This window comes from Vanessa atalanta, chromosome 5, assembly GCF_905147765.1.
Source record: "Vanessa atalanta chromosome 5, ilVanAtal1.2, whole genome shotgun sequence".
Taxonomy (NCBI): domain Eukaryota; kingdom Metazoa; phylum Arthropoda; class Insecta; order Lepidoptera; family Nymphalidae; genus Vanessa; species Vanessa atalanta.
In genome coordinates, this window is record NC_061875.1 from 2,145,859 (window position 1) to 2,165,276 (window position 19,418).

The 19,418-nt window shown below is 32.1% G+C and overlaps 1 protein-coding gene across 1 annotated transcript in view; it reads right to left on the reverse strand.

Annotated features, from left to right (window-relative positions):
• LOC125064141 overlaps positions 1-18,932 on the reverse strand; it is a 50,519-nt gene extending 31,587 nt beyond the window's left edge. Inside the window, exons 1-2 of the mRNA XM_047670971.1 lie at positions 18,606-18,932; positions 909-1,109 (exon numbers count right to left, since the gene is read on the reverse strand). Of these exons, the coding sequence (XP_047526927.1) occupies positions 909-948 (40 nt within the window). The 5' untranslated portion in view covers positions 949-1,109; positions 18,606-18,932. The remainder of the gene's footprint in view (positions 1-908; positions 1,110-18,605) is intronic.
• Between the last annotated feature and the right edge of the window lie 486 nt (positions 18,933-19,418).

Below are 19,418 nucleotides of genomic sequence, written 5' to 3' on the forward strand. Positions count from 1 at the left end.
CTACGGTTATATAAAGAATTGGTAATAGAAATACTGATGTACCGCCCACTCGGCCATTTCACAGACCACTGCCAGCAGTAAAATTTACTGTATTTAATAAAAATAAATGAAACCGTTCTATTATAATAAAGCTTACCGCTCAAGCCAATTGTGGTTTGTGTGCGGATAATAACTTCCTCTTACCTAATCAATACAAATCAAGACTTCATTCTTAATGAAGCCATAATCTTTTATTTTTAAATAAATATTATATGGAAAATTGAAGAAATAATGTAATAAGTTTGTTCCTTTATGCAATAGGTGGCAAACAGGCTCATCTGATAAAAAGTGACTACTACCTCCCATGGATATTTGCAACATTTGTATTGCCGGCCTTAGAGGATTGAGTAGCGTCTTTTCTTGAAGTTTTCCAAGTTATATCGCTTCAGAAAACCGGCGGCGAAAGTTAGTTCACAGATTGGTTGTTCGAGGCAGAAATTTCTTAAATATAGCGTTGTTGTGGATTTTCAGAGATCAAGGTGGAATTTAAAATTCAGTCGTGACCGAAACCCATCCAAACATTCCTCGGAACATTCGCCGTGAAAAAAGCGGGAAAAAATGCAAAGTGGTCCCTCATTTCTAAGCAGAGCTATGCATAGAACCGGTCGAAAAGCGCTTGACCGTCGATAATTCGCCACTCTACGTTCATGTCACGCCAATGCGTTCATATGGAAGAAGTTGGTCCTTGAGCCCAGAGGAGAATGAGTGTTCCATGTATGGCCAAATTTGCGCCTTGTAAAGTTTAAAACATTGCTTCTTATTTACAGTCAGCCTACCTAAGTTAAGTGTCATTAAAATAAAATATCACTTAGTTTATTCAAACGAATCCAACGTAACTTACAGAATAAAATAATTATATGTTCACATACCTGCCGACATCTTCGAGCCTTTGACGTCCTTTAGAGACATGTAACCGATTTCATTATCCCCTGTATGCAGTTAATGATCGACGAGTTCCTCCCTCCACCAGCCCATTGCATTTTAACACGAATCACATTGTTTTTCATTAACATCACACGTGAAAAACTATTTTAATCACTGCACTTATTTTTCTTCTCTTATTTCAGTCACTAATTACAAAAGATAGTCAAGTACCTTATTATATTATGGAATGAATGAATGAACGAACGAATGAATAATTTAGTTGCTTCAACAAACACAAAAAGGAGGAAACTTACAATGATCAAGTCATAATTATAATGTGTGTTACGTATTTGAAGACATTTATCAAATCTCGAAATAATTTTCCAACATTTCATTAATTTAAGAAAGAATAAATTTTATATTTAGTGTATGTATGTATACGAGAGCTAAGGATAAGCTTATAACGCCAAGTTTCCAACTCCGCAAAGTCAAAAAATCCTTCTTGTGCAAGGTATCTAGGTATCCGTTTCTATGATAAAATTCCAAGAATATTTTTAGCATTTCCGATTCATATATTCAAGTAAAAAAATACATTAATAAAAAAGTAATAATACAAGATTATATAGATGATAAAAAACGTGGAACTAATACTTGTTGACTTCCAGGCAGGATATATTATATAAATATATAACTGTATTTAACTAAAATAACATTGTATTTTAAATGTTAGAAATGAGTAACTACTGAGTTTTTTGCCGGTTCTCCTCGGTAGAATCTACATTTCGAACAATTTGTAGTTTCACTGAATATATTTTGTAAAATGGCTATTCAAAAGAGATTGTAAAAGCTTATTTAAAAAAAAAATTAATTAGATTTGATGCAATTCTTTATTAGTATGCGTCCAGACGAATGAGCTTGTTAAATAGCTTACATCCTAATACCTGATATTTATTACAATGTAAATTTATAAGCTATGTTAAAACTATTTATATAGCATTAAAATACAAAAGCACAATGTAACCGAATTGCAACAGTCAGTAAATGTCCCAAAGCTGGGCTATCCCTTTGAGGTTGAAGATATAGAGCTAATTTCATCACGCTGCTCCAATGCGGGTTTATCGATAAACATGCAGCAGAATTTCATTAAAATTAGACATGCATGCATGATTAAGATTCAGGTGTGAGAGCCAAGTGGTATCGGCCATCTTGGCTCTCATAAAAGTAAATATATATAGCCAGGCTAGGTGTGGCTGACGTGTGCTCCCAAACAAAGATAATCCAAGAACCATAGAATGGAATCATTAAACGTTTCATAAGAAAACATACAAAGAGGTTTTATTTACGAAATATTTACTAAAATATCCTCTTTAATAAAATCGTGTACACGTGATAGATCGATATTTGTGTATTACAGATGTGGTGTTTGCAAACACGCTTCCGAAATCCACCAAAGCAAAATAAATGTTTTTAAATCGACTTTTCAACGAGCGGACGAAATTAAAACACCCTGGTTTTAATAATATAAATATATAATATAATGTGTAAAATATTACGTACTTTCACTATGTTCACATCAGCGCAGGTATTGTTAAATATTATTTAAAAAAATCGCGTCACTTAAATTTGTGAAATCGAATTTTAATTTTTTGAAATGAGCTTATTATCAACAATGTTTAAAGCCCCGTTTGCTATATCCTGCTTTAGTATTTTTTAAATTAATTATAAACTCGATATTCGAAAACCATACAAAGTACTCTTATTTTCGAAGTAAAAAAGTTGTCCTACATAACAAAAATATACTAGGTATTGTTGTTTGTGCCGATAGCATATGTAAAAAGTGAATGATATATATCAAGACAGGCTGCAAAGTTCTATCACCAAGTAAAGAAATAGGCTATTTGACAATGCGAAAAATAAAGTGTAAATTATTGTAAACATTTTTTTTTATGGTTTAGGGGGCTAACGAGCAGGAGGCTCACCTGATGGAAAGTGATTACCACCGCCCATGGACATCTGCAACACCAGGGGGGTTACAGGTGCGTTGCCGGCCTTTAAATATTATGAATTTAAAAATGGTTATTTATTAACGAAAGTTGAAAATAATGATTAATTTATTCAAAAATCCATAAATAAAAATGCATTTTTTTAAAAGTTTGTCACGTGACACAAAACGCTCCTGATTGGTCAGGTTTATGATGACGTCACTTGCAGATTACAATACTGGCAAGTGAACGTCACCGACCATTGCACCGCCATATTGTGAAAGTAGCGTTTTCGCGCGCTATTTAAATATTAATTTTTTAATTTGATATTTTTCAGCAAATATGTACTAGAATTAAAAAATAAACAACTTTTTCTGGGTTCCTTAACCTCTACTTAATAATAAAAAATGGATTTTAAAGACCAGTCAAAAGGCCTATTGTCAACTTTATTTATTTATACAATAAAAAACTTAATTAGTAAGAAAAAATAATTGACGCATTACAAATGATTTGGTCAATTTAATAGTATTCAATGTCGATCGTTACGACGCCAACACTTTGAACATTGACATTCGTTAATTGATCTCATTAATAACGCGTTGCAGACCGTCGATAGGCATGCATTAAAACTAGCCTGATAACTAAAGCTAAATGAATAAATTAATTCGCTGATCTTGTTTAATTTATAATTTAAATTTGCTATTTAATAATTTTAAACGCTCAAGGTGGCCCAGTGGTTAGAACGCGTGCATCTTAACCGTGATTTCGGGTTCAAACGCAGGCAGGCACCACTGAATTTTCATGTGCTTAATTTGTGTTTATAATTCATCTCGTGCTCGGCGGTGAAAAAAACACCGTGAGGAAACCTGCATGTGTCTAATTTCAACGAAATTATGCCACATGTGTATCCCACCAACCCGCATTGGAGCAGCGTGGTGGAATATGCTCCAAACCTTCTCCTCAAGGCAGAGGAGGCCTTAGCCCAGCAGTGGGAAATTTAGAGGCTGCTAATGTATGTATGTAATGTAAAACGGCCAAGAAACGTTTAAAAAAATAAAAAAATCGTTCTAAAATAATGACATTTGGAACGAATCTATTGGATTAAAATAAATATGAATCGTTATTATTATCCAATACATTGGTTTGTGTGAACCAATGTGTTATAACATCTCCAGTATCTAACTTCTTAGTACGATTATTCTTTATGAAACGAAATTGTTATTCAAATTTCAAGTCTTATAAAGGTATGTAATAGTTAAAAGATTTTCTTTATACGTTGTATATTTGGAGTACAAAAGAGCGTGTAAAATCCGAACCAGTTTCTAAGTCTATGTGCTTTGTAAAAATGTTTTGGCGATATCATAAAAGAAAAATCTTTAATCAAACAGTTGGAAAACATAAAGTATTTGTTCACAGTCCTGAAACTTTATATTTATTTTTTTTAATATTTTTGTGCTATATTTTCAAAATCGGAACTTTTTTGAACTGCTTTAATGATATATCAATTATATCAACTTATCCTTTAAAGGATAACAGGAACTATAGAATTATATTTGCATGTGAAAATGAATCTCATTTATGTCATCTGTCAAGTAAAGAGTCATTCTTTTAATAACCTCTAAATAATCATATATCAAATGAAACTCAAACAACAAATATGTGTATTCCAAACTGATATTGATAAAACATAATACTATATTATATAAAGTTTATTTATATAATTTCTAGAAATGTTACAATTGGCTTATTTACAAATAATTACTAGATTTTTTTATATAAATATAATAATGGTTTCTATTATTACGAAAACTCTTATAGCATAAATCATTCTGCCTAAAGCAGTTTTCCTGCTCACCTGAATTAGACAGTCGGAAGTGTCAAATTTTAAAATGACATTAGGGAGCCTCACACTGAAAGCAGAGGACAAAGCAAGTGTGCGGCTTGCGTTAGTTCCAAAGGAATCTCATTAAAGCAAGATTTAATTGCATGCAACGTTACGTGTGATCTATGTCCTTGTTTTGGGGGCTATGAAACCATTTATTTTTTTCTATATTTTGGTAATAAGGCATTTGAGGAAATTGTCCAAATACTGTAAAAATTATAAGTGATCCAGACATCATCAGTGCACTAATCTCAGGCCCGTATTACAGAACGACTATCTGTTATGAATCTAGTTTTAAAATCTTATATTTTAATAGGGTAAGTCGATTTTTGTCCCATTGATTATGGGACCATAGTTGCATATAAAAATCAATTATAGTCTCTAAAAATAAAAAATAAAAATTTATTAAATTGTTATGATTTAACAAAGAATTAATTTTGGAGAGCGGAAATAAGTCGCTGGCCACTTAGAGAGCGGCGCTATGATTGTACATAAAAAGAAAAACAAAGCAAATGTAAGTCGCATGAACAGAAATTTTGTCAAATGTAAGCTATGAGTTTCATTCGTCCTGTATCTGTTTGCCGAAAGCTTCGTTTCCCAATAGCACGTAAATTTATTTTCCAAATATTTACTTCTACTAATCAATAGCGTGTAAATACTATTGACTTAATAAATCCCTTGTATGTGGATATCAGTTCATAGGGTAGTTACAAAAATAATCTATGTAAGATTCACTCACATTCACGATGTAAGCGATGGTTAATGTCTAGATAATGGTCCACCTGATGAGGTGGACCATTATCTAGTCTAGTTTAACAGCAATTTAAGGAGCTAAAAATATATTGCATTTATAAGAACAACATTATAATTGTTGTGTAAAAGAAAAGGTCATTGTCAACAATAACATGATAATATCTGCCAATCAACACATGTCCAGTACATAGATTCAGATCATTCAATAATAATTTGGAGTAGTTGTGCAAAAAGCTTCATTAAAAGTATAACACCTCGCCTTTTTGCCTCCACTGGTGACAGGTGGGCTGGTTCATTTTTTGTCCAGAGAATCGGAATTGCGATATGTCCAATGAACCAATAATTACACTGGCTCACTCGCATTTTACACTGGCGAAACAAAGTGTTTGTTGGTTGGTAAAAATGAGTGGATTGAACAAGTGATTGCCACAACTGATAGGAACCACTAAGAAAACTATAACAACTAATCTATTTCACTAAATCGGTAAGTCCTATGTAATTTTTTTCCATAACATGCATTGTGTGTGTGCATGTTTCTAATGTTGGAAGCCTGGAGTCAAACGACGACCTTCATGTAAGTTTCACACATTATATATGAGCTTAACAGTTACGAGTTTTTTTCAGCATTCACTTAAGTTTTGAATATTTAAAGAGATCCATCGTAACATTGCAACAAGGGTTAGGTAATTTTAACGAAATTAAAATGGCTTGAAACTTAAATTTCGTTGACGTAAACCTGATGGCCTAGTGACCTCGGGTGAACGTGCTAACTGGATGTATGCGGAACTTAATTTGGAAGACTATTGTACTTATTCAACACTTTGAGACTAATTTTTGTAAATTTCTGCTATTTCTTACTTGTTTAAGCCAACATTTTTAGTATATATATATATATATATATATATATATATATATATATATATATATATATATATATATTTTTTTTTTATTATAGCTTACATATTTTTGTGTATAATTTATATCAAGATATAAAAATATTGCTCAATGAAAATTGTAGTTGTTGATGTGGAAAAAGTTCATTAGTTTTCTATGTATTCTTGGGTCTGGGTGTATGTGGTACCATCGTTACTTCTGATTTTCCATAACATAAGTGCTTTAGCTACTTACATTGGGATCAGAGTAATGGATGTGATGTTGTCCAATATTTATTTATTTATAATACAATACAAAGAAAATCTATATAAGAAAGATTAAATAATAATAATATGTATTGATTTATTATGTACATAATCTACTTTTTAATTTACATTCCCGATACTTGTTCAAGATCACATTCCATTTATTTGATCTAGACGAAATAAGAAAGTATGAAAAAATTTATATAAAATTTTTACAACCTCTCTGATACCGATACTACTTACTTTTTATATGCCAAGTAACAACTTTGATTTTATTTTCTTTTGTTTTGATACACTGGCTCACTCACTCTTGAACACAACAATAATAAGTATTGCCGCTTGGTGGTAGAATATAAGATGAGTGGGTGGTACCAAAGTCCTACCACCAAGTTAGCTTGTTATTGTCCCACTGTTGGGCCAAGTACTCCTCTCTCTTTGAGGAGAAGGTAATGCTTCTAGTTAATCCTCAAATTTGGTTAGTTATATGCTATTTGATGGTAGTTGATACATTTAAAATGTGTCTTAGATGTCTCAAAAAGTCGACGGTTTGAGATGGGGTGGTTCGATTCTTCTTAGCAAAAACAATACTATTGACTAAAATAACAGAACGCCACCTATTAACCATCACCATATAATTGTATTATGTAACAAGTCTTCTCTGTTAATGTTTTCTTTAAATTTATTAACAAGTTGAACTAAAAATATCTGCATTCCATTTAAGTGATGGCAGCAAATCTAGTCTAGTATACAAGTTCGGCCGACATTGCTGAATACGGTCGTAAAATATTGAAAACCGATCCATGTTGATACGCTGTTTCGATGAATATACTTTTTAATAATTATTCGAATATCGCATATCTTGTTCGGATATCTAACGACCGTGTTCTACGTGCAGTTTCGAATTTTCTCGAACAACATAAACTCACTGGCTCTAATGCTGTGAATGAACTTCATATAACAAACTGATTAAATTAGATATTCATGATGCAACGATCGTTCATTGACCCTCATTTCCCAGCTCAACCTCGTAAAGCGACCATGACTTCGAGTTTCATGAGCTCGTTAAAAATGTTGAATATATACGTAACATATGAACTTGTTACTAAAGTTTTAACTCGAGTAACAAGCAATGCATGCGAATTGTAAAGTTTTTGTTAAGTCGCGAAAATAGTGTACACGGTTATTTATATAAAAGATTAATGGAATTTGAAATGAGATGTTGTAACAAAAAGTTTAAGAAAATTTGGAGTCTTAATTTTTTGTATATATTTAAGTGGAATATAACGAACTGACTTAACACGAGATATCCGAAACTATCCGTCCTTAGGAGAAACTTAGCATAGTTACTCCTTTCGTGACGTAGACGCTCAATAAGTAAGGATTTTTTGGAAATTTCAACTTCAATAGGGAAATCGTAGGAATTCTGTCAATACGAAGTTGGGTCGAATAATTGCTTATGGAGGACGTATGCATCGGCAAAGTTATTCTACACTCCAACAACAATGACAAGTATTTTCATGTTCTGTTTAAAGGATGAGTGAGCCAGTGTAGATTCACTCACATTCACGATGTAAGCGATAGTTAATATCTAAATAATGGTCCACCTGATGAGGTGGACCATTATCTAATCTAGTTTAAGAGCAAGTTAAGGAGCTAAAAATATATTGCACTTATAAGAACAACATTATAATTGTTGTGTGAAAGAAAAGGTCATTGTCAACAATAACATGATAATATCTGCCAATCAACACATGTCCAGTACATAGAATAGCTAAATGTGTGAGAAGATATTGGAATGCTTATTAAATTGGAATTTAATGGGCCAATCCGAAATATCTGAAGAGTTCAGTTGCAGAACCTAAGACTATTTTTTGAGGCACGAGGTGAGTAACATTAAGTGTAAAATTTGGAGCAGTTAAATAAGCTAATAAACTAAAAGATATATATATATATATATATATATATATATATATATATATATATATATATATATATATATATATATATATATATATATATATATTTAGCATTAGCAGCCTGTAAATTTTCCCACTGCTGAGCTAAAGGCCTCCTCTCCCTTTGAGGAGAAGGTTTGGAGCATATTCCACCACGCTGCTCCAATGCGGGTTGGCAATTATAAACACAAATTAAGCACGTGAAAATTCAGTGGTGCCTGCCTGGGTTTGAACCCGAAATCATCGGTTAAGATGCACGCGTTCTAACCACTTGGCCATCTCGGCTCTTATATATATATCAGACTTTTTCTGCCCTCGGAACGATATGTCAAAAAGATTCCAAAGGTTTCCATAATGGCTTGGTACGGTACGACGAATGATACGGATCGAGCAAATGATGCATAATTTATCTGGACCCTGCTTTAGCCGTTGCAATCTGTGCAGAGGACAACCGGGGGTATAATGGGTACGAACCTCACTTAAACCTAATTCCCTACAATGAGTAATACAAAAATTATACCGGTGGCATAGTTAGTATTACTTCTATATTTATTTATTAAGGCACTTTTTTTTAATTTTCGTGCTTTAAATAAACAAAATACTAGCAGCCCCAATAAATATATGAAAAACATGCTGATACTTCGTTCATATACGCTCGATAAATACTTAAGTAATTACGGAACTTCAGCAAAAGCTATTTAGATAAAGAACATGATATGTACCTATATTTAACGTTGATTTTAAATTATTCAATAATATTAACAACACATGAATTATTGAACACCATTCAAATAGTGCTAGTTCATATTCTCGTCTGGTATTTTAGTTACAGGGTATGCATATTGTATAAATTTGTATAATTCGATATACAACGCTAGTTATCTGCATAGTCAATCTAAGGATAGCTAACTTACTACGCATTGATACTCGTTTATATCATATTTGTAAAAGTATAAAAACAATTTTTTAAACAATTCATATAAACAGCAAAAACATATATTAAACATTTATGGAAAAATATATTTGATAAACCTGAGACGGAACAAACAGAGGAACTTGGCGGGAGGGCTTTAAGCAAGCCCGGCTGGATTAGGTAAGTTAGATATTCCCACTCATCAGATATTCTACCACCAAACAGCAATACTTTGTATTGCTGAGCTCCGGTTAGAAGGGTGAGTGAGGCAGTATAACTATGAACACAAGGAGCATAACATCTTACTTCCCAAGGTTGGTGGCTCAAGGTGGGTAGTTTTACATTTAATTCAACATTGCATGACGAATGAGAAGTGTTTTTTAGTTGAATAAAGAATATTAATCTCATAAAATATATATAAAAAATCATGTCATTCTATCAGCAGCCTGTAAATTTCCCACTGCTGGGCTAAAAGCCTCCTCTCCCTTGAGGAGAAGGTTTGGAGCGTATTCCACCTCGCTGCTCCAATGCGGGTTGGTGGAATACACATGTGGCAGAATTTCGTTGAAATTAGACACATGCAGGTTTCCTCACGATGTTTTCCTTCACCGCCGAGCACGAGATGAATTATAAACACAAATTAAGCACATGAAAAGTCAGTGGTGCCTGCCTGGGTTTGAACCCGAAATCATCGGTTAAGGTGAACGCGTTCTAACCACTGGGCCATCTCGGCTCAGTACTTATTCGGCACGGTACTTATCATTCTATATCACGTCATAAAAAAAACAATATCACAAAAAAGAGTGATTGATTCTATCAAATGCTATTCCAATTATTGATCATATTTCTAACATTTTATTTATATGACAACTTTAATTAACAACAACGGCTTATTTTACAGAGCTCGACTATGACTCAACTCCCTGTACTATAATATCCATCGTGTATATACATATAGAAGACATAGTCTTAAAAGTACTGTTTATTAGGCTATTTACAAGTACAAAGAAAACTTTATAAGACGAGAAATTTCAGGGTTTACTTGGTAGAAGGCTGTTAATGATCGTTTAACTCTAACAGTTGTTCGCAGGCAAAAAAAACATCAAGTATATATACACAAGGCCGAGGCTTTGCCCAACCGTGGGATAAACGATGGTTGCTACTTTTACGTAAAGTAATTTGGCCCTTACAAGCAACAAAATCTAAGCATTTCCTCTTTTTCAATAGTAAAGTCTCCTTTAATATAATAATTAGAATTAATTACTTATGCCTATAAACTTGCATTGAAATTGAACGAATACCAACTGAATGTTTTTTTCATCACCTGTATTATCTATTTATGATTTTTCAACATCAACATTAAATTTATTCATTAGCAAATGCGAGAGTCGGCGGGATTTTATTATAAAATAAATGCCTTTTTCAAGGAGAATGTATTGAGTTAGCGAACTGGAAACTTTGGCTACTTTTTTATCAATATTATCAAATAAACAAGAGTATTATTAAAGTAATTCTTTTTCGTTTAAATTATCGTTGGGAGAGGTTCAATTTACTGAATTATATATAGCCCAAAAAGAGCTCTTTTATTAAATTTCACCATCATAAGGATACTATCAAAATGATTATAATATACAAAGGAGTACCTACTATCAAAGTCAGTTAGGTGTTTGACTTCTCTTATCGTGTATGGAGCTGATATTGCCTGTAAGGGATGAAAAATGAGCACATCATTTCGAATCAATTATTTTTTTAAATTTCGATAGCAATGTAATATTTATATGTTCCAACAAGAGTAGAAATTATTTTTGTTTTATATTTGATAAAGAAAAAACTAATTTCTTTCATCTAAGACGAATTTGCTACATACCAAATTCGTATTAGATATACTATATATTCTCTACGTTGTTATAATTTAATATATCTTTAACATATTTACATCATTTATGTGACTTAAAAATAAATAAGGACCTAAAATTAAACCTTGTGAATTACGCATAACCTTGTGATTTTATCTATTAATAATAAAGTCTTGGGCTTTTAAACTTAGATATAAAGCAATGAGGTCAACCAAATCTTTGCTACCATAATGTTTAAGCATATACATACATCATATGCTACGTTGTCAAATGCTTTAGATGAATCATAAAGCATGCCCATAAGTTTCTGGTATTCCAAGCACCGTACATATATGACCAAGTAGCGCTACTCCTTCAAGTTTACTGTAGGTGATTAAATATAAACATCTAAAAGCCTCATATTACTCGGTATATTTCTATTGTTTTAAACATCGTCCATTAAAGTATGTATAAAACTCGTTTCAACGTTGAGTGCCCTCGTACGAATTACTATGAACACAAGAATCTCGCATTTCGAGACCGTAACAACGCTTTGTGCCCAAATAAAAGTTCTCATTGTTACTGTCCTGCTGGAAGTTTTAACCGATTGCAAAAGAAACTTTTTAGTCCCTGTAGCCGGATGCGAAATGTTTCAACGAAAAATATACTCGGACAAAATACAAGCGATCTTATCAAAACGTTCGTGTCTTTGAAGTACAGAGATTTTTCTTACTGTACTCTCCTTTGATCGTTCCTATATATTTACAATAAAATGTAGTTGTATCTATATGTTTAATACGTTCAACGTCCTATTTGGAATTAATATTGATGGGATCGATTATTGGAAGATCAAATTTTAGCAACCGACCTCTCTTTGATACCATCAGGTACAATTGACTGTTTACCTTTTGTGTGAACCCATGTGCAAACAACATGTGTATAGTTTTTATGTATATGTTTTTGTATAGGATATCTTGTAAGCAGTATCGACTCAACTATCTCTTAAGCCGAAGCATTAACAAGATTTTATAAAGAATTATAAAAGCAAATGGTTTCATTAAGCAATGTCTCTATGCGCGTCAAAAGGAAAGTTCATAGTGAGGGCAGACCGCATTACCATCCATGACCATCCTTACAAAAAGACTTATCAAAACTAGTATCCTCTACAACAATAAATAATATTAATAGCAGGTTAGATTTTTCTTTTGAATATGCATTCAATTAGATAACTTAATTTTTAATGACTGGTAACTAATTAGATTTTTAATGTAACGGCTAAATTAACTTACTCTTGTTTCAGCTTCTAAAAATGAACCAACGTGTGATTTATATTTTTTTTTATTCAGATAAGCATTGTCTAATGAGAATATAGTCAAAGGTCCAACAGATTAGGTTTTTAAGTTTGAATATATTAGATATAAATTCTGATCTGTAGAAAACCAGTCGGTCCTTATCTCAATACAAAATGTTACATAAATACTTGCGCAAATATTACTACTGCCTTTGTGATATGATATTAATATCAAATAACATTGTTTTCTTGTAAATATTTTGGTATCAAAATATCATTTTTATTTGTATCTCACCTGACGTCCATTCCTTTGGTGTAGCTTATCTTTGATTTGTATTTTATTTTAGTCTACCTGCATATTTTTATTACTAGCCAGCATCAGATTTTGAGTTTAAGGATTCATTTCATTTTTATTAATATATTGTATTCACGGATAAAAACATAAGGAAGAAAATGAGATAATTTATATTAAAACGATCTATGTCTAGTTATGTTTGCAAATTACACAAAACGAAATAGGAAAATTAATACAGAAAGCGCGCAATGATTAATAAATTAATATACGTTGAAATTTTCTCATCCCCCTAGTTAGTTAACTTAGTAGCAATATATCATTAAGATTTATCACAAGCAGAAGACATCCAACGCTGTATCTACGACGTTATCTGCCCTTTAGAGGGTGATATATCGAGGTTTCCTCTCAAGAACAGACTACTTGATCGAACGACGTCTATGTTCTATTTTAAACACATTCATGCTGAGTTATATTTGTTAGTTCTAAATTTAGACGAATATCCACAATACATGTATGTGTTATGATTGGAGCCTTTGAGCCCGGAATTTGGGCTAATTGTTTACCCTGAAATTCCAAATTTAAAATACTCATTTTAAGAACTTACTTTATTTTATACACTTGTTGAGGTTTGTTTTTTATTTATGGCTTCGATGTTGTAGATGTGGCAATTGGGTCACCTGGTAAGTGGTCACCGATGCCTTGGTGCCTGGTGGTGATTAATTTTTTGGGCTATGTTTTTAACTACTGACAGAATGTAAATTTACTTTAATAGAAATTGAAATAGGAATATACCTATCCTTTATTTTTAAATTGAAAAATGAGAATACGGCTCTCTTTGCGCCATTTTGAATATCAAAATGCTGTACAACATGCATATGTACGCGTATATGTATGCGAACGTGATCGCTAAAATTTACAGTTTACGGATTAGCATCAATCAATGGAGGCAGCTTCGATGTTAATTTAGTTATTAGTCTAAATTTAATTCAAAAAACGAATTTCAGCCGTAGCCAACCAAATAGTCAATAGTCTAAATGCAACATTATTTTTTTGTCTGTACTTCTGGTACTTCTTAGTTAATTTTCTGGTATTTTCAGCCTTATAAGTATAACTCAACCAGCCAGGTAATAAAAAAAAATATACTTCATTCAAGCAGGCTCTTACATCGTACAAGCACTTTTGAATATACAATTTCAAAGGTTAAATTAATTCTAAGCCGTTAAGGAAAATAACCGTAACATCTCGACTTACGGTCCAGTGTCTAAAACACGTGAATCCTTCAATCCCGAGCAAGCACCGTTAATTTTTTATATATTTAATTGGTGTTTAAAATTCATCTCGTACGAAACATCATATACATAGAAAGAAACCTGCATATGTCAGATGAAAAGCTGAAACATGTGTGTCCTACATTGGACCAGCGTAGTGGAATAAGCTCCATAATCTTTTCCTCAAAAGATAGGATAGATACGAGATATTAACAGGATGTTACTTTAAGGGAAGTAAATTAGGAAGACCCAAAATGAAGCACTATCTTTGAACTATTCATTAATGTATGAGAAGACGTTATTTTATACTAAAAAAAATACTAAAGTAATAAACATTACGCTTATACGAGAATATGCTGTGCATTTCGGTGAAGGGCTTAGTATATAATATTATATAATTAGACGCTTCAAAATTTCACCCGCTTTAAATTTATATGTTTGACGTAATAAACGTGAATATCATTTTCTATATGAATTAACAGCAAAACATAGAGAAAATAATAATTATTATTAAAGGACAGAATATATATATATGTGTATATCTATGTCTTAGAAAAATAAAGCATTAAAAAAAATAAAAAAAAAACAGCCAATGGAGGACAACGAGCTCTAACTCCAGCGAAGATCTGTAGGTTTATTATAGAAAAGAAAAAGCTTAAGCCGCCACACCCTAACTAAAACTAAACAGTGAAATAAGGCCCAGACAAGTGACAACAAAAAAAAGCAAAACAATTACAAATTACGCTTATAACTGCATTTGTATTGTTTTAAAGTATAAATGTGAAAATTAATAAAAACATAACTATCACTAGCGATCCACCCTGGCTTCGTATGTATGCAATTTCTTACTAAAGTAAATGTATTGATACAAATATAATTTAAATCATTTAATACTCAGGAAAAATGTAGTTTCGGAGATTACCACTTTCATACAAACTAACACACATTAACTATTAAATAAATATATATTTATATATAGACTTGTTATATACATTTGGTATTAGATCGGCAATATAAAAATAATTATTAAACAAAAATATTGCGGTTCGGCGTAATTATCTCTCCTACGAGCAAAGAATTATGACACTTCGATAGTGTTGTAGTGTTACCAGTAATAATAAAACCATTAAAATAATTTCGCATTGTATATCCTGTCTCGGAATTTTGTCTATAAGTATATTAGACTAAACGCTCAAATACTTAAAGGATACTTTAACGAAATGAGGCTTACTAACATAACTTAAAATAATATTCAATATAAAACAATTTAAATTTCTTTCCGGTTCGAAATGTAAATCTACTAGAAAAAAAAAAATCTTTTTTCCACCAATTAAATTATTACATAATTTACATGTAAATAAAATCATTGTAACTCCATGCCTTTTTATCACCTATTTTTTTTTTCTTATTTTAACATTGGATTTAATTTAATGAATAAGCACAGCGAAAGATATCCTGATAAATGTTACGTATTGGTTGTTCGCATTAATTATTCAATTTATTTTAATTATGTCAGTCGTTGAGTACTGTTGTGAATGGTGAGTGAGCTGGTGTAATTACAGGTACAAAGGACGACTAAGGGTTAACGCTTGAAGGCGTATTCGCAAGGTATCCAACCGAATAATCACTACAATGCTGTGTACTGTTCATGAGCGAATGACAGTTTCTATCAAGACGCGGTCTACTTTCTTCTTTGTATATAGTAATATTGTAAATTCTAAAGTAACTTTGTCTGTCTGTTACGCTTTTACGGCCAAACCAGTGATTTGATGAAATTTGTTATAAAACTCGAACTCCAAGGAAGGACATATGCGACTTTTTATGCTTAACAGTTGATCACCAACACCTAAAACGCAGGCGGCAATATGTAATATTTACATTACATTACATTACATTACATTAGCAGCCTGTAAATTTCCCACTGCTGGGCTAAAGGCCTCCTCTCCCTTTGAGGAGAAGGTTTGGAGCATATTCCACCACGCTGCTCCAATACGGTTTAGTACACATGTGGCAGAATTACGTTGAAATTAGACCCATGCAGTTTTCGTCACGATGTTTTCCTTCAGCGCCAAGCACGAGATAAATTATAAACACAAATTAAGCACATGAAAATTCAGTGGTCGAAATCATCGGTTAAGATGCACGCGTTCTAACTACTGGGCCATCTAGGATCTTATGTAATATATATTTGTGAAATCAACTGAGTAAAGTAAGCAAATTAACATTTAAGAGTAAATAAGTCTTTTTTAAATTTAGAAGGCACTCTTGCATGGAACTCGTCATATGGGAAGTTGTCACTTTCATTAGGACTTGAAGATATTAGAACTTTCCTTAAATCTCCAACTCAACAATTACCTAAGGTGTTATGTACCTGTAGTATTTTTCAAAATTGTTACCAAAAGTCTGCCACCGACTTACGTTTCTTCCAAACATATATCCAACGGATCCCCTGAATAACACATGAGGATACAGAAAATTTTAGTTTCTAGAACTTTTGGAAGCCTATTTTTTAGTTTTTCAGTACGAATGAAAACTATTCGCGTTTTTCCTAGTACTTCGTATTATACGAATACGTAGTACGTGTTAGGAATGATCTACATTCGAATCGCACTTTTAGAGCCATGGCTCTGTGGTTCGAATAAAACTGTAAAAAGTCTCCCTCTTTTACTTATACTGATTTCCACCGATAGGTCCTCTCATTGCTATACAACGCCGTATCCAGCAGAAGTTCCACGAATCAGACTTAACATCTACTTTCGTCACAAACATAAAAAGTAAATTACATTACATTACATTAGCAGCCTGTAAATTTCCCACTGTGGGGCTAAGGCCTCCTTTCCCTTTCAGGAGAAGGTTTGGAGCATGTTCCACCACCCTGCTCCAATGTGGGTTGGTGGAAAAAAAAAAGTAAATTAACATCCTGTCAATGTCCCATAGCTGGGCTAAGACCTCCCGCCTCTTTGAGGAGAAGGTTTGGAGCATATTCCACCACGCTGCTCCAATGCAGTACACATGTGGCAGAATTTCATTGAAATTAGACACAGGTTTTCTCAGAATGTTTTCCTTCACCGCCGAGCACGAGATGAATTATAGATACAAATTAAGTACATGGAATTTCTGCAGTGCCTTCCCGTGCTAGAATTCCCAATAATATTGGTGTTGTTCTGTTACCTGTAATATTGTTGGATCCCCCATCCAATTCCATAAACCATAGTGTCCAAAAACAAAAGATCATTCCCAAGAAAATTTAGCGGTGTCCGGCCGTAATCTGCCGTATTTTTTGCAGTATTATAAAACGCACTGCGCTGTCCCAAATAAATGAAATAAGGGCAGGTGCGTGATGATTCCGAATGAAGTCATGAATATACATCGTATAAAATCCATACTAATATTATAAATCCCAATCTGTCTGTCTATAATAGTTTCGACACAAGTCGCTAAACCTTAGTAAAAACTTATGGTGAAATTTCAAACAAAAATCAACTACATCCAACATCAACTTGAACCCTAGGAAAAGACACATGCATTTTTAAATAAATCGTTTAAGTATATAATAATAAAAATTGCTATGCTACAAAAAACTTTCTTAAATTCACTAAAAATTAAGAAGCATACAAGTTATTTTATAATATTACAAGAAGAAGAAGAATTATAATTAATTATAATTAAGAAGAAGAATTAAAATTAATCTTTAATTAATATTTAAACATCGAACTATATACTATGCTAACATCGTCATTGCTTAGATAATTATGTTTCTTTCGAATGACAAAATACTTAATGAAATAAAATTTTAAATTATTTACCAAATATTTCATTAAAAGTATGAATTGGTTCAATCTTTTTTAATTTTATTTATTCTATTTTTAAAATATTTATATATTTGGTACGTTTTTATCAATTTTAAAGTTGCTGTATCAAATATACAAACCTACTATGCAGTTGTACTTAAAAAAAAAACTACTATTTTCAAAAATATACGTATATTTTGTTTATAAAAATTCACACACAAAACAGAAAAAAAATTTTGCAAGCAAAATTTTTGTTTTCAAGACTTGAAATGGATTCGTATAAAATGTATTCTGCATGGATCCAATTCTTTTAAGTTCAGTTAGTTTATGAGATAAACGAGTCTTGTAATTGGATTAAATAAAATGCCATGTTAGGCTAATATTATTAATATAAAAAAATATTTTTTTATTTTTAAATAAAAGCCATTTCATATTATGCCTAAAAACATTTATAAAAAAAAATAAGATCGTGAAATCCCGATAGAACAATTTAAAATGAATGATTATTTGTGGTCTCTACTTAATGTTTTTTTTTTTTTGTTTTACCGATTTTTAAATGTGTCTCATTTAATCTAATGTTTATTTATTCATATATTACCTCATTTTCATTCCGGACAATTGGAAATAAATATTTAATGAAACAATTAAATAGCTCGAAGCACCACAATACAATAATTAATTACGGAATAACAGCTTAAAATCTTTCAACCCTTATCGGATATTTCACGCTGTTTCAACTTTTTTAATTAATCGTATTTTGACAGTCGCATACCAATTAATATTAATCCTGTTGATAAAATTCTCTCGAATAATATTCATGCAACAAAAAGAAGGTCCTATATGTTTTGGTTAGTCACTCAAAATACTAAATTTAAATTTCGAGCGCGGCCCGCTTGCGACACAAACGCGACGGAACGGAACGGGTAGTCGCTTCGGAGGTTGGGCGGATACTGCCTTTGCCGCAGGAGCCTGCGTCACAGCTACTGGACCTCGACACCTTTTGCGGGACCCTAATTAATTACGCAGCGTCACACAGACAGGCTCGATGTCAAATCTCTTCCAAAGGAGTTTATGTTCCCGCCTTGATGAAAGTAATTATAGGAGGATCTGTTACAAAATTAAGTTCAACAGAGAACTATGTAGACATATATTAGTTTCTCGGAATTTCAAAAGTAATTTGAAATGAGGAAAGTATAAACCTAAAATTTGGTTATAAAAATGTACTTATTCCACTATATGAAGTGTCAATTTTCCCCACAAATAACGATAGATAATTATTCGTAAAATAACAATATCAAAGTAAATTAAGTATCAAAATCTAGGCATTACTCTTAAAACAAACTGTTCTACCTACCTCTACAGTGACGACTATTTTCATTAATAATTAATGGAAGATTGGTGATTACTCTCA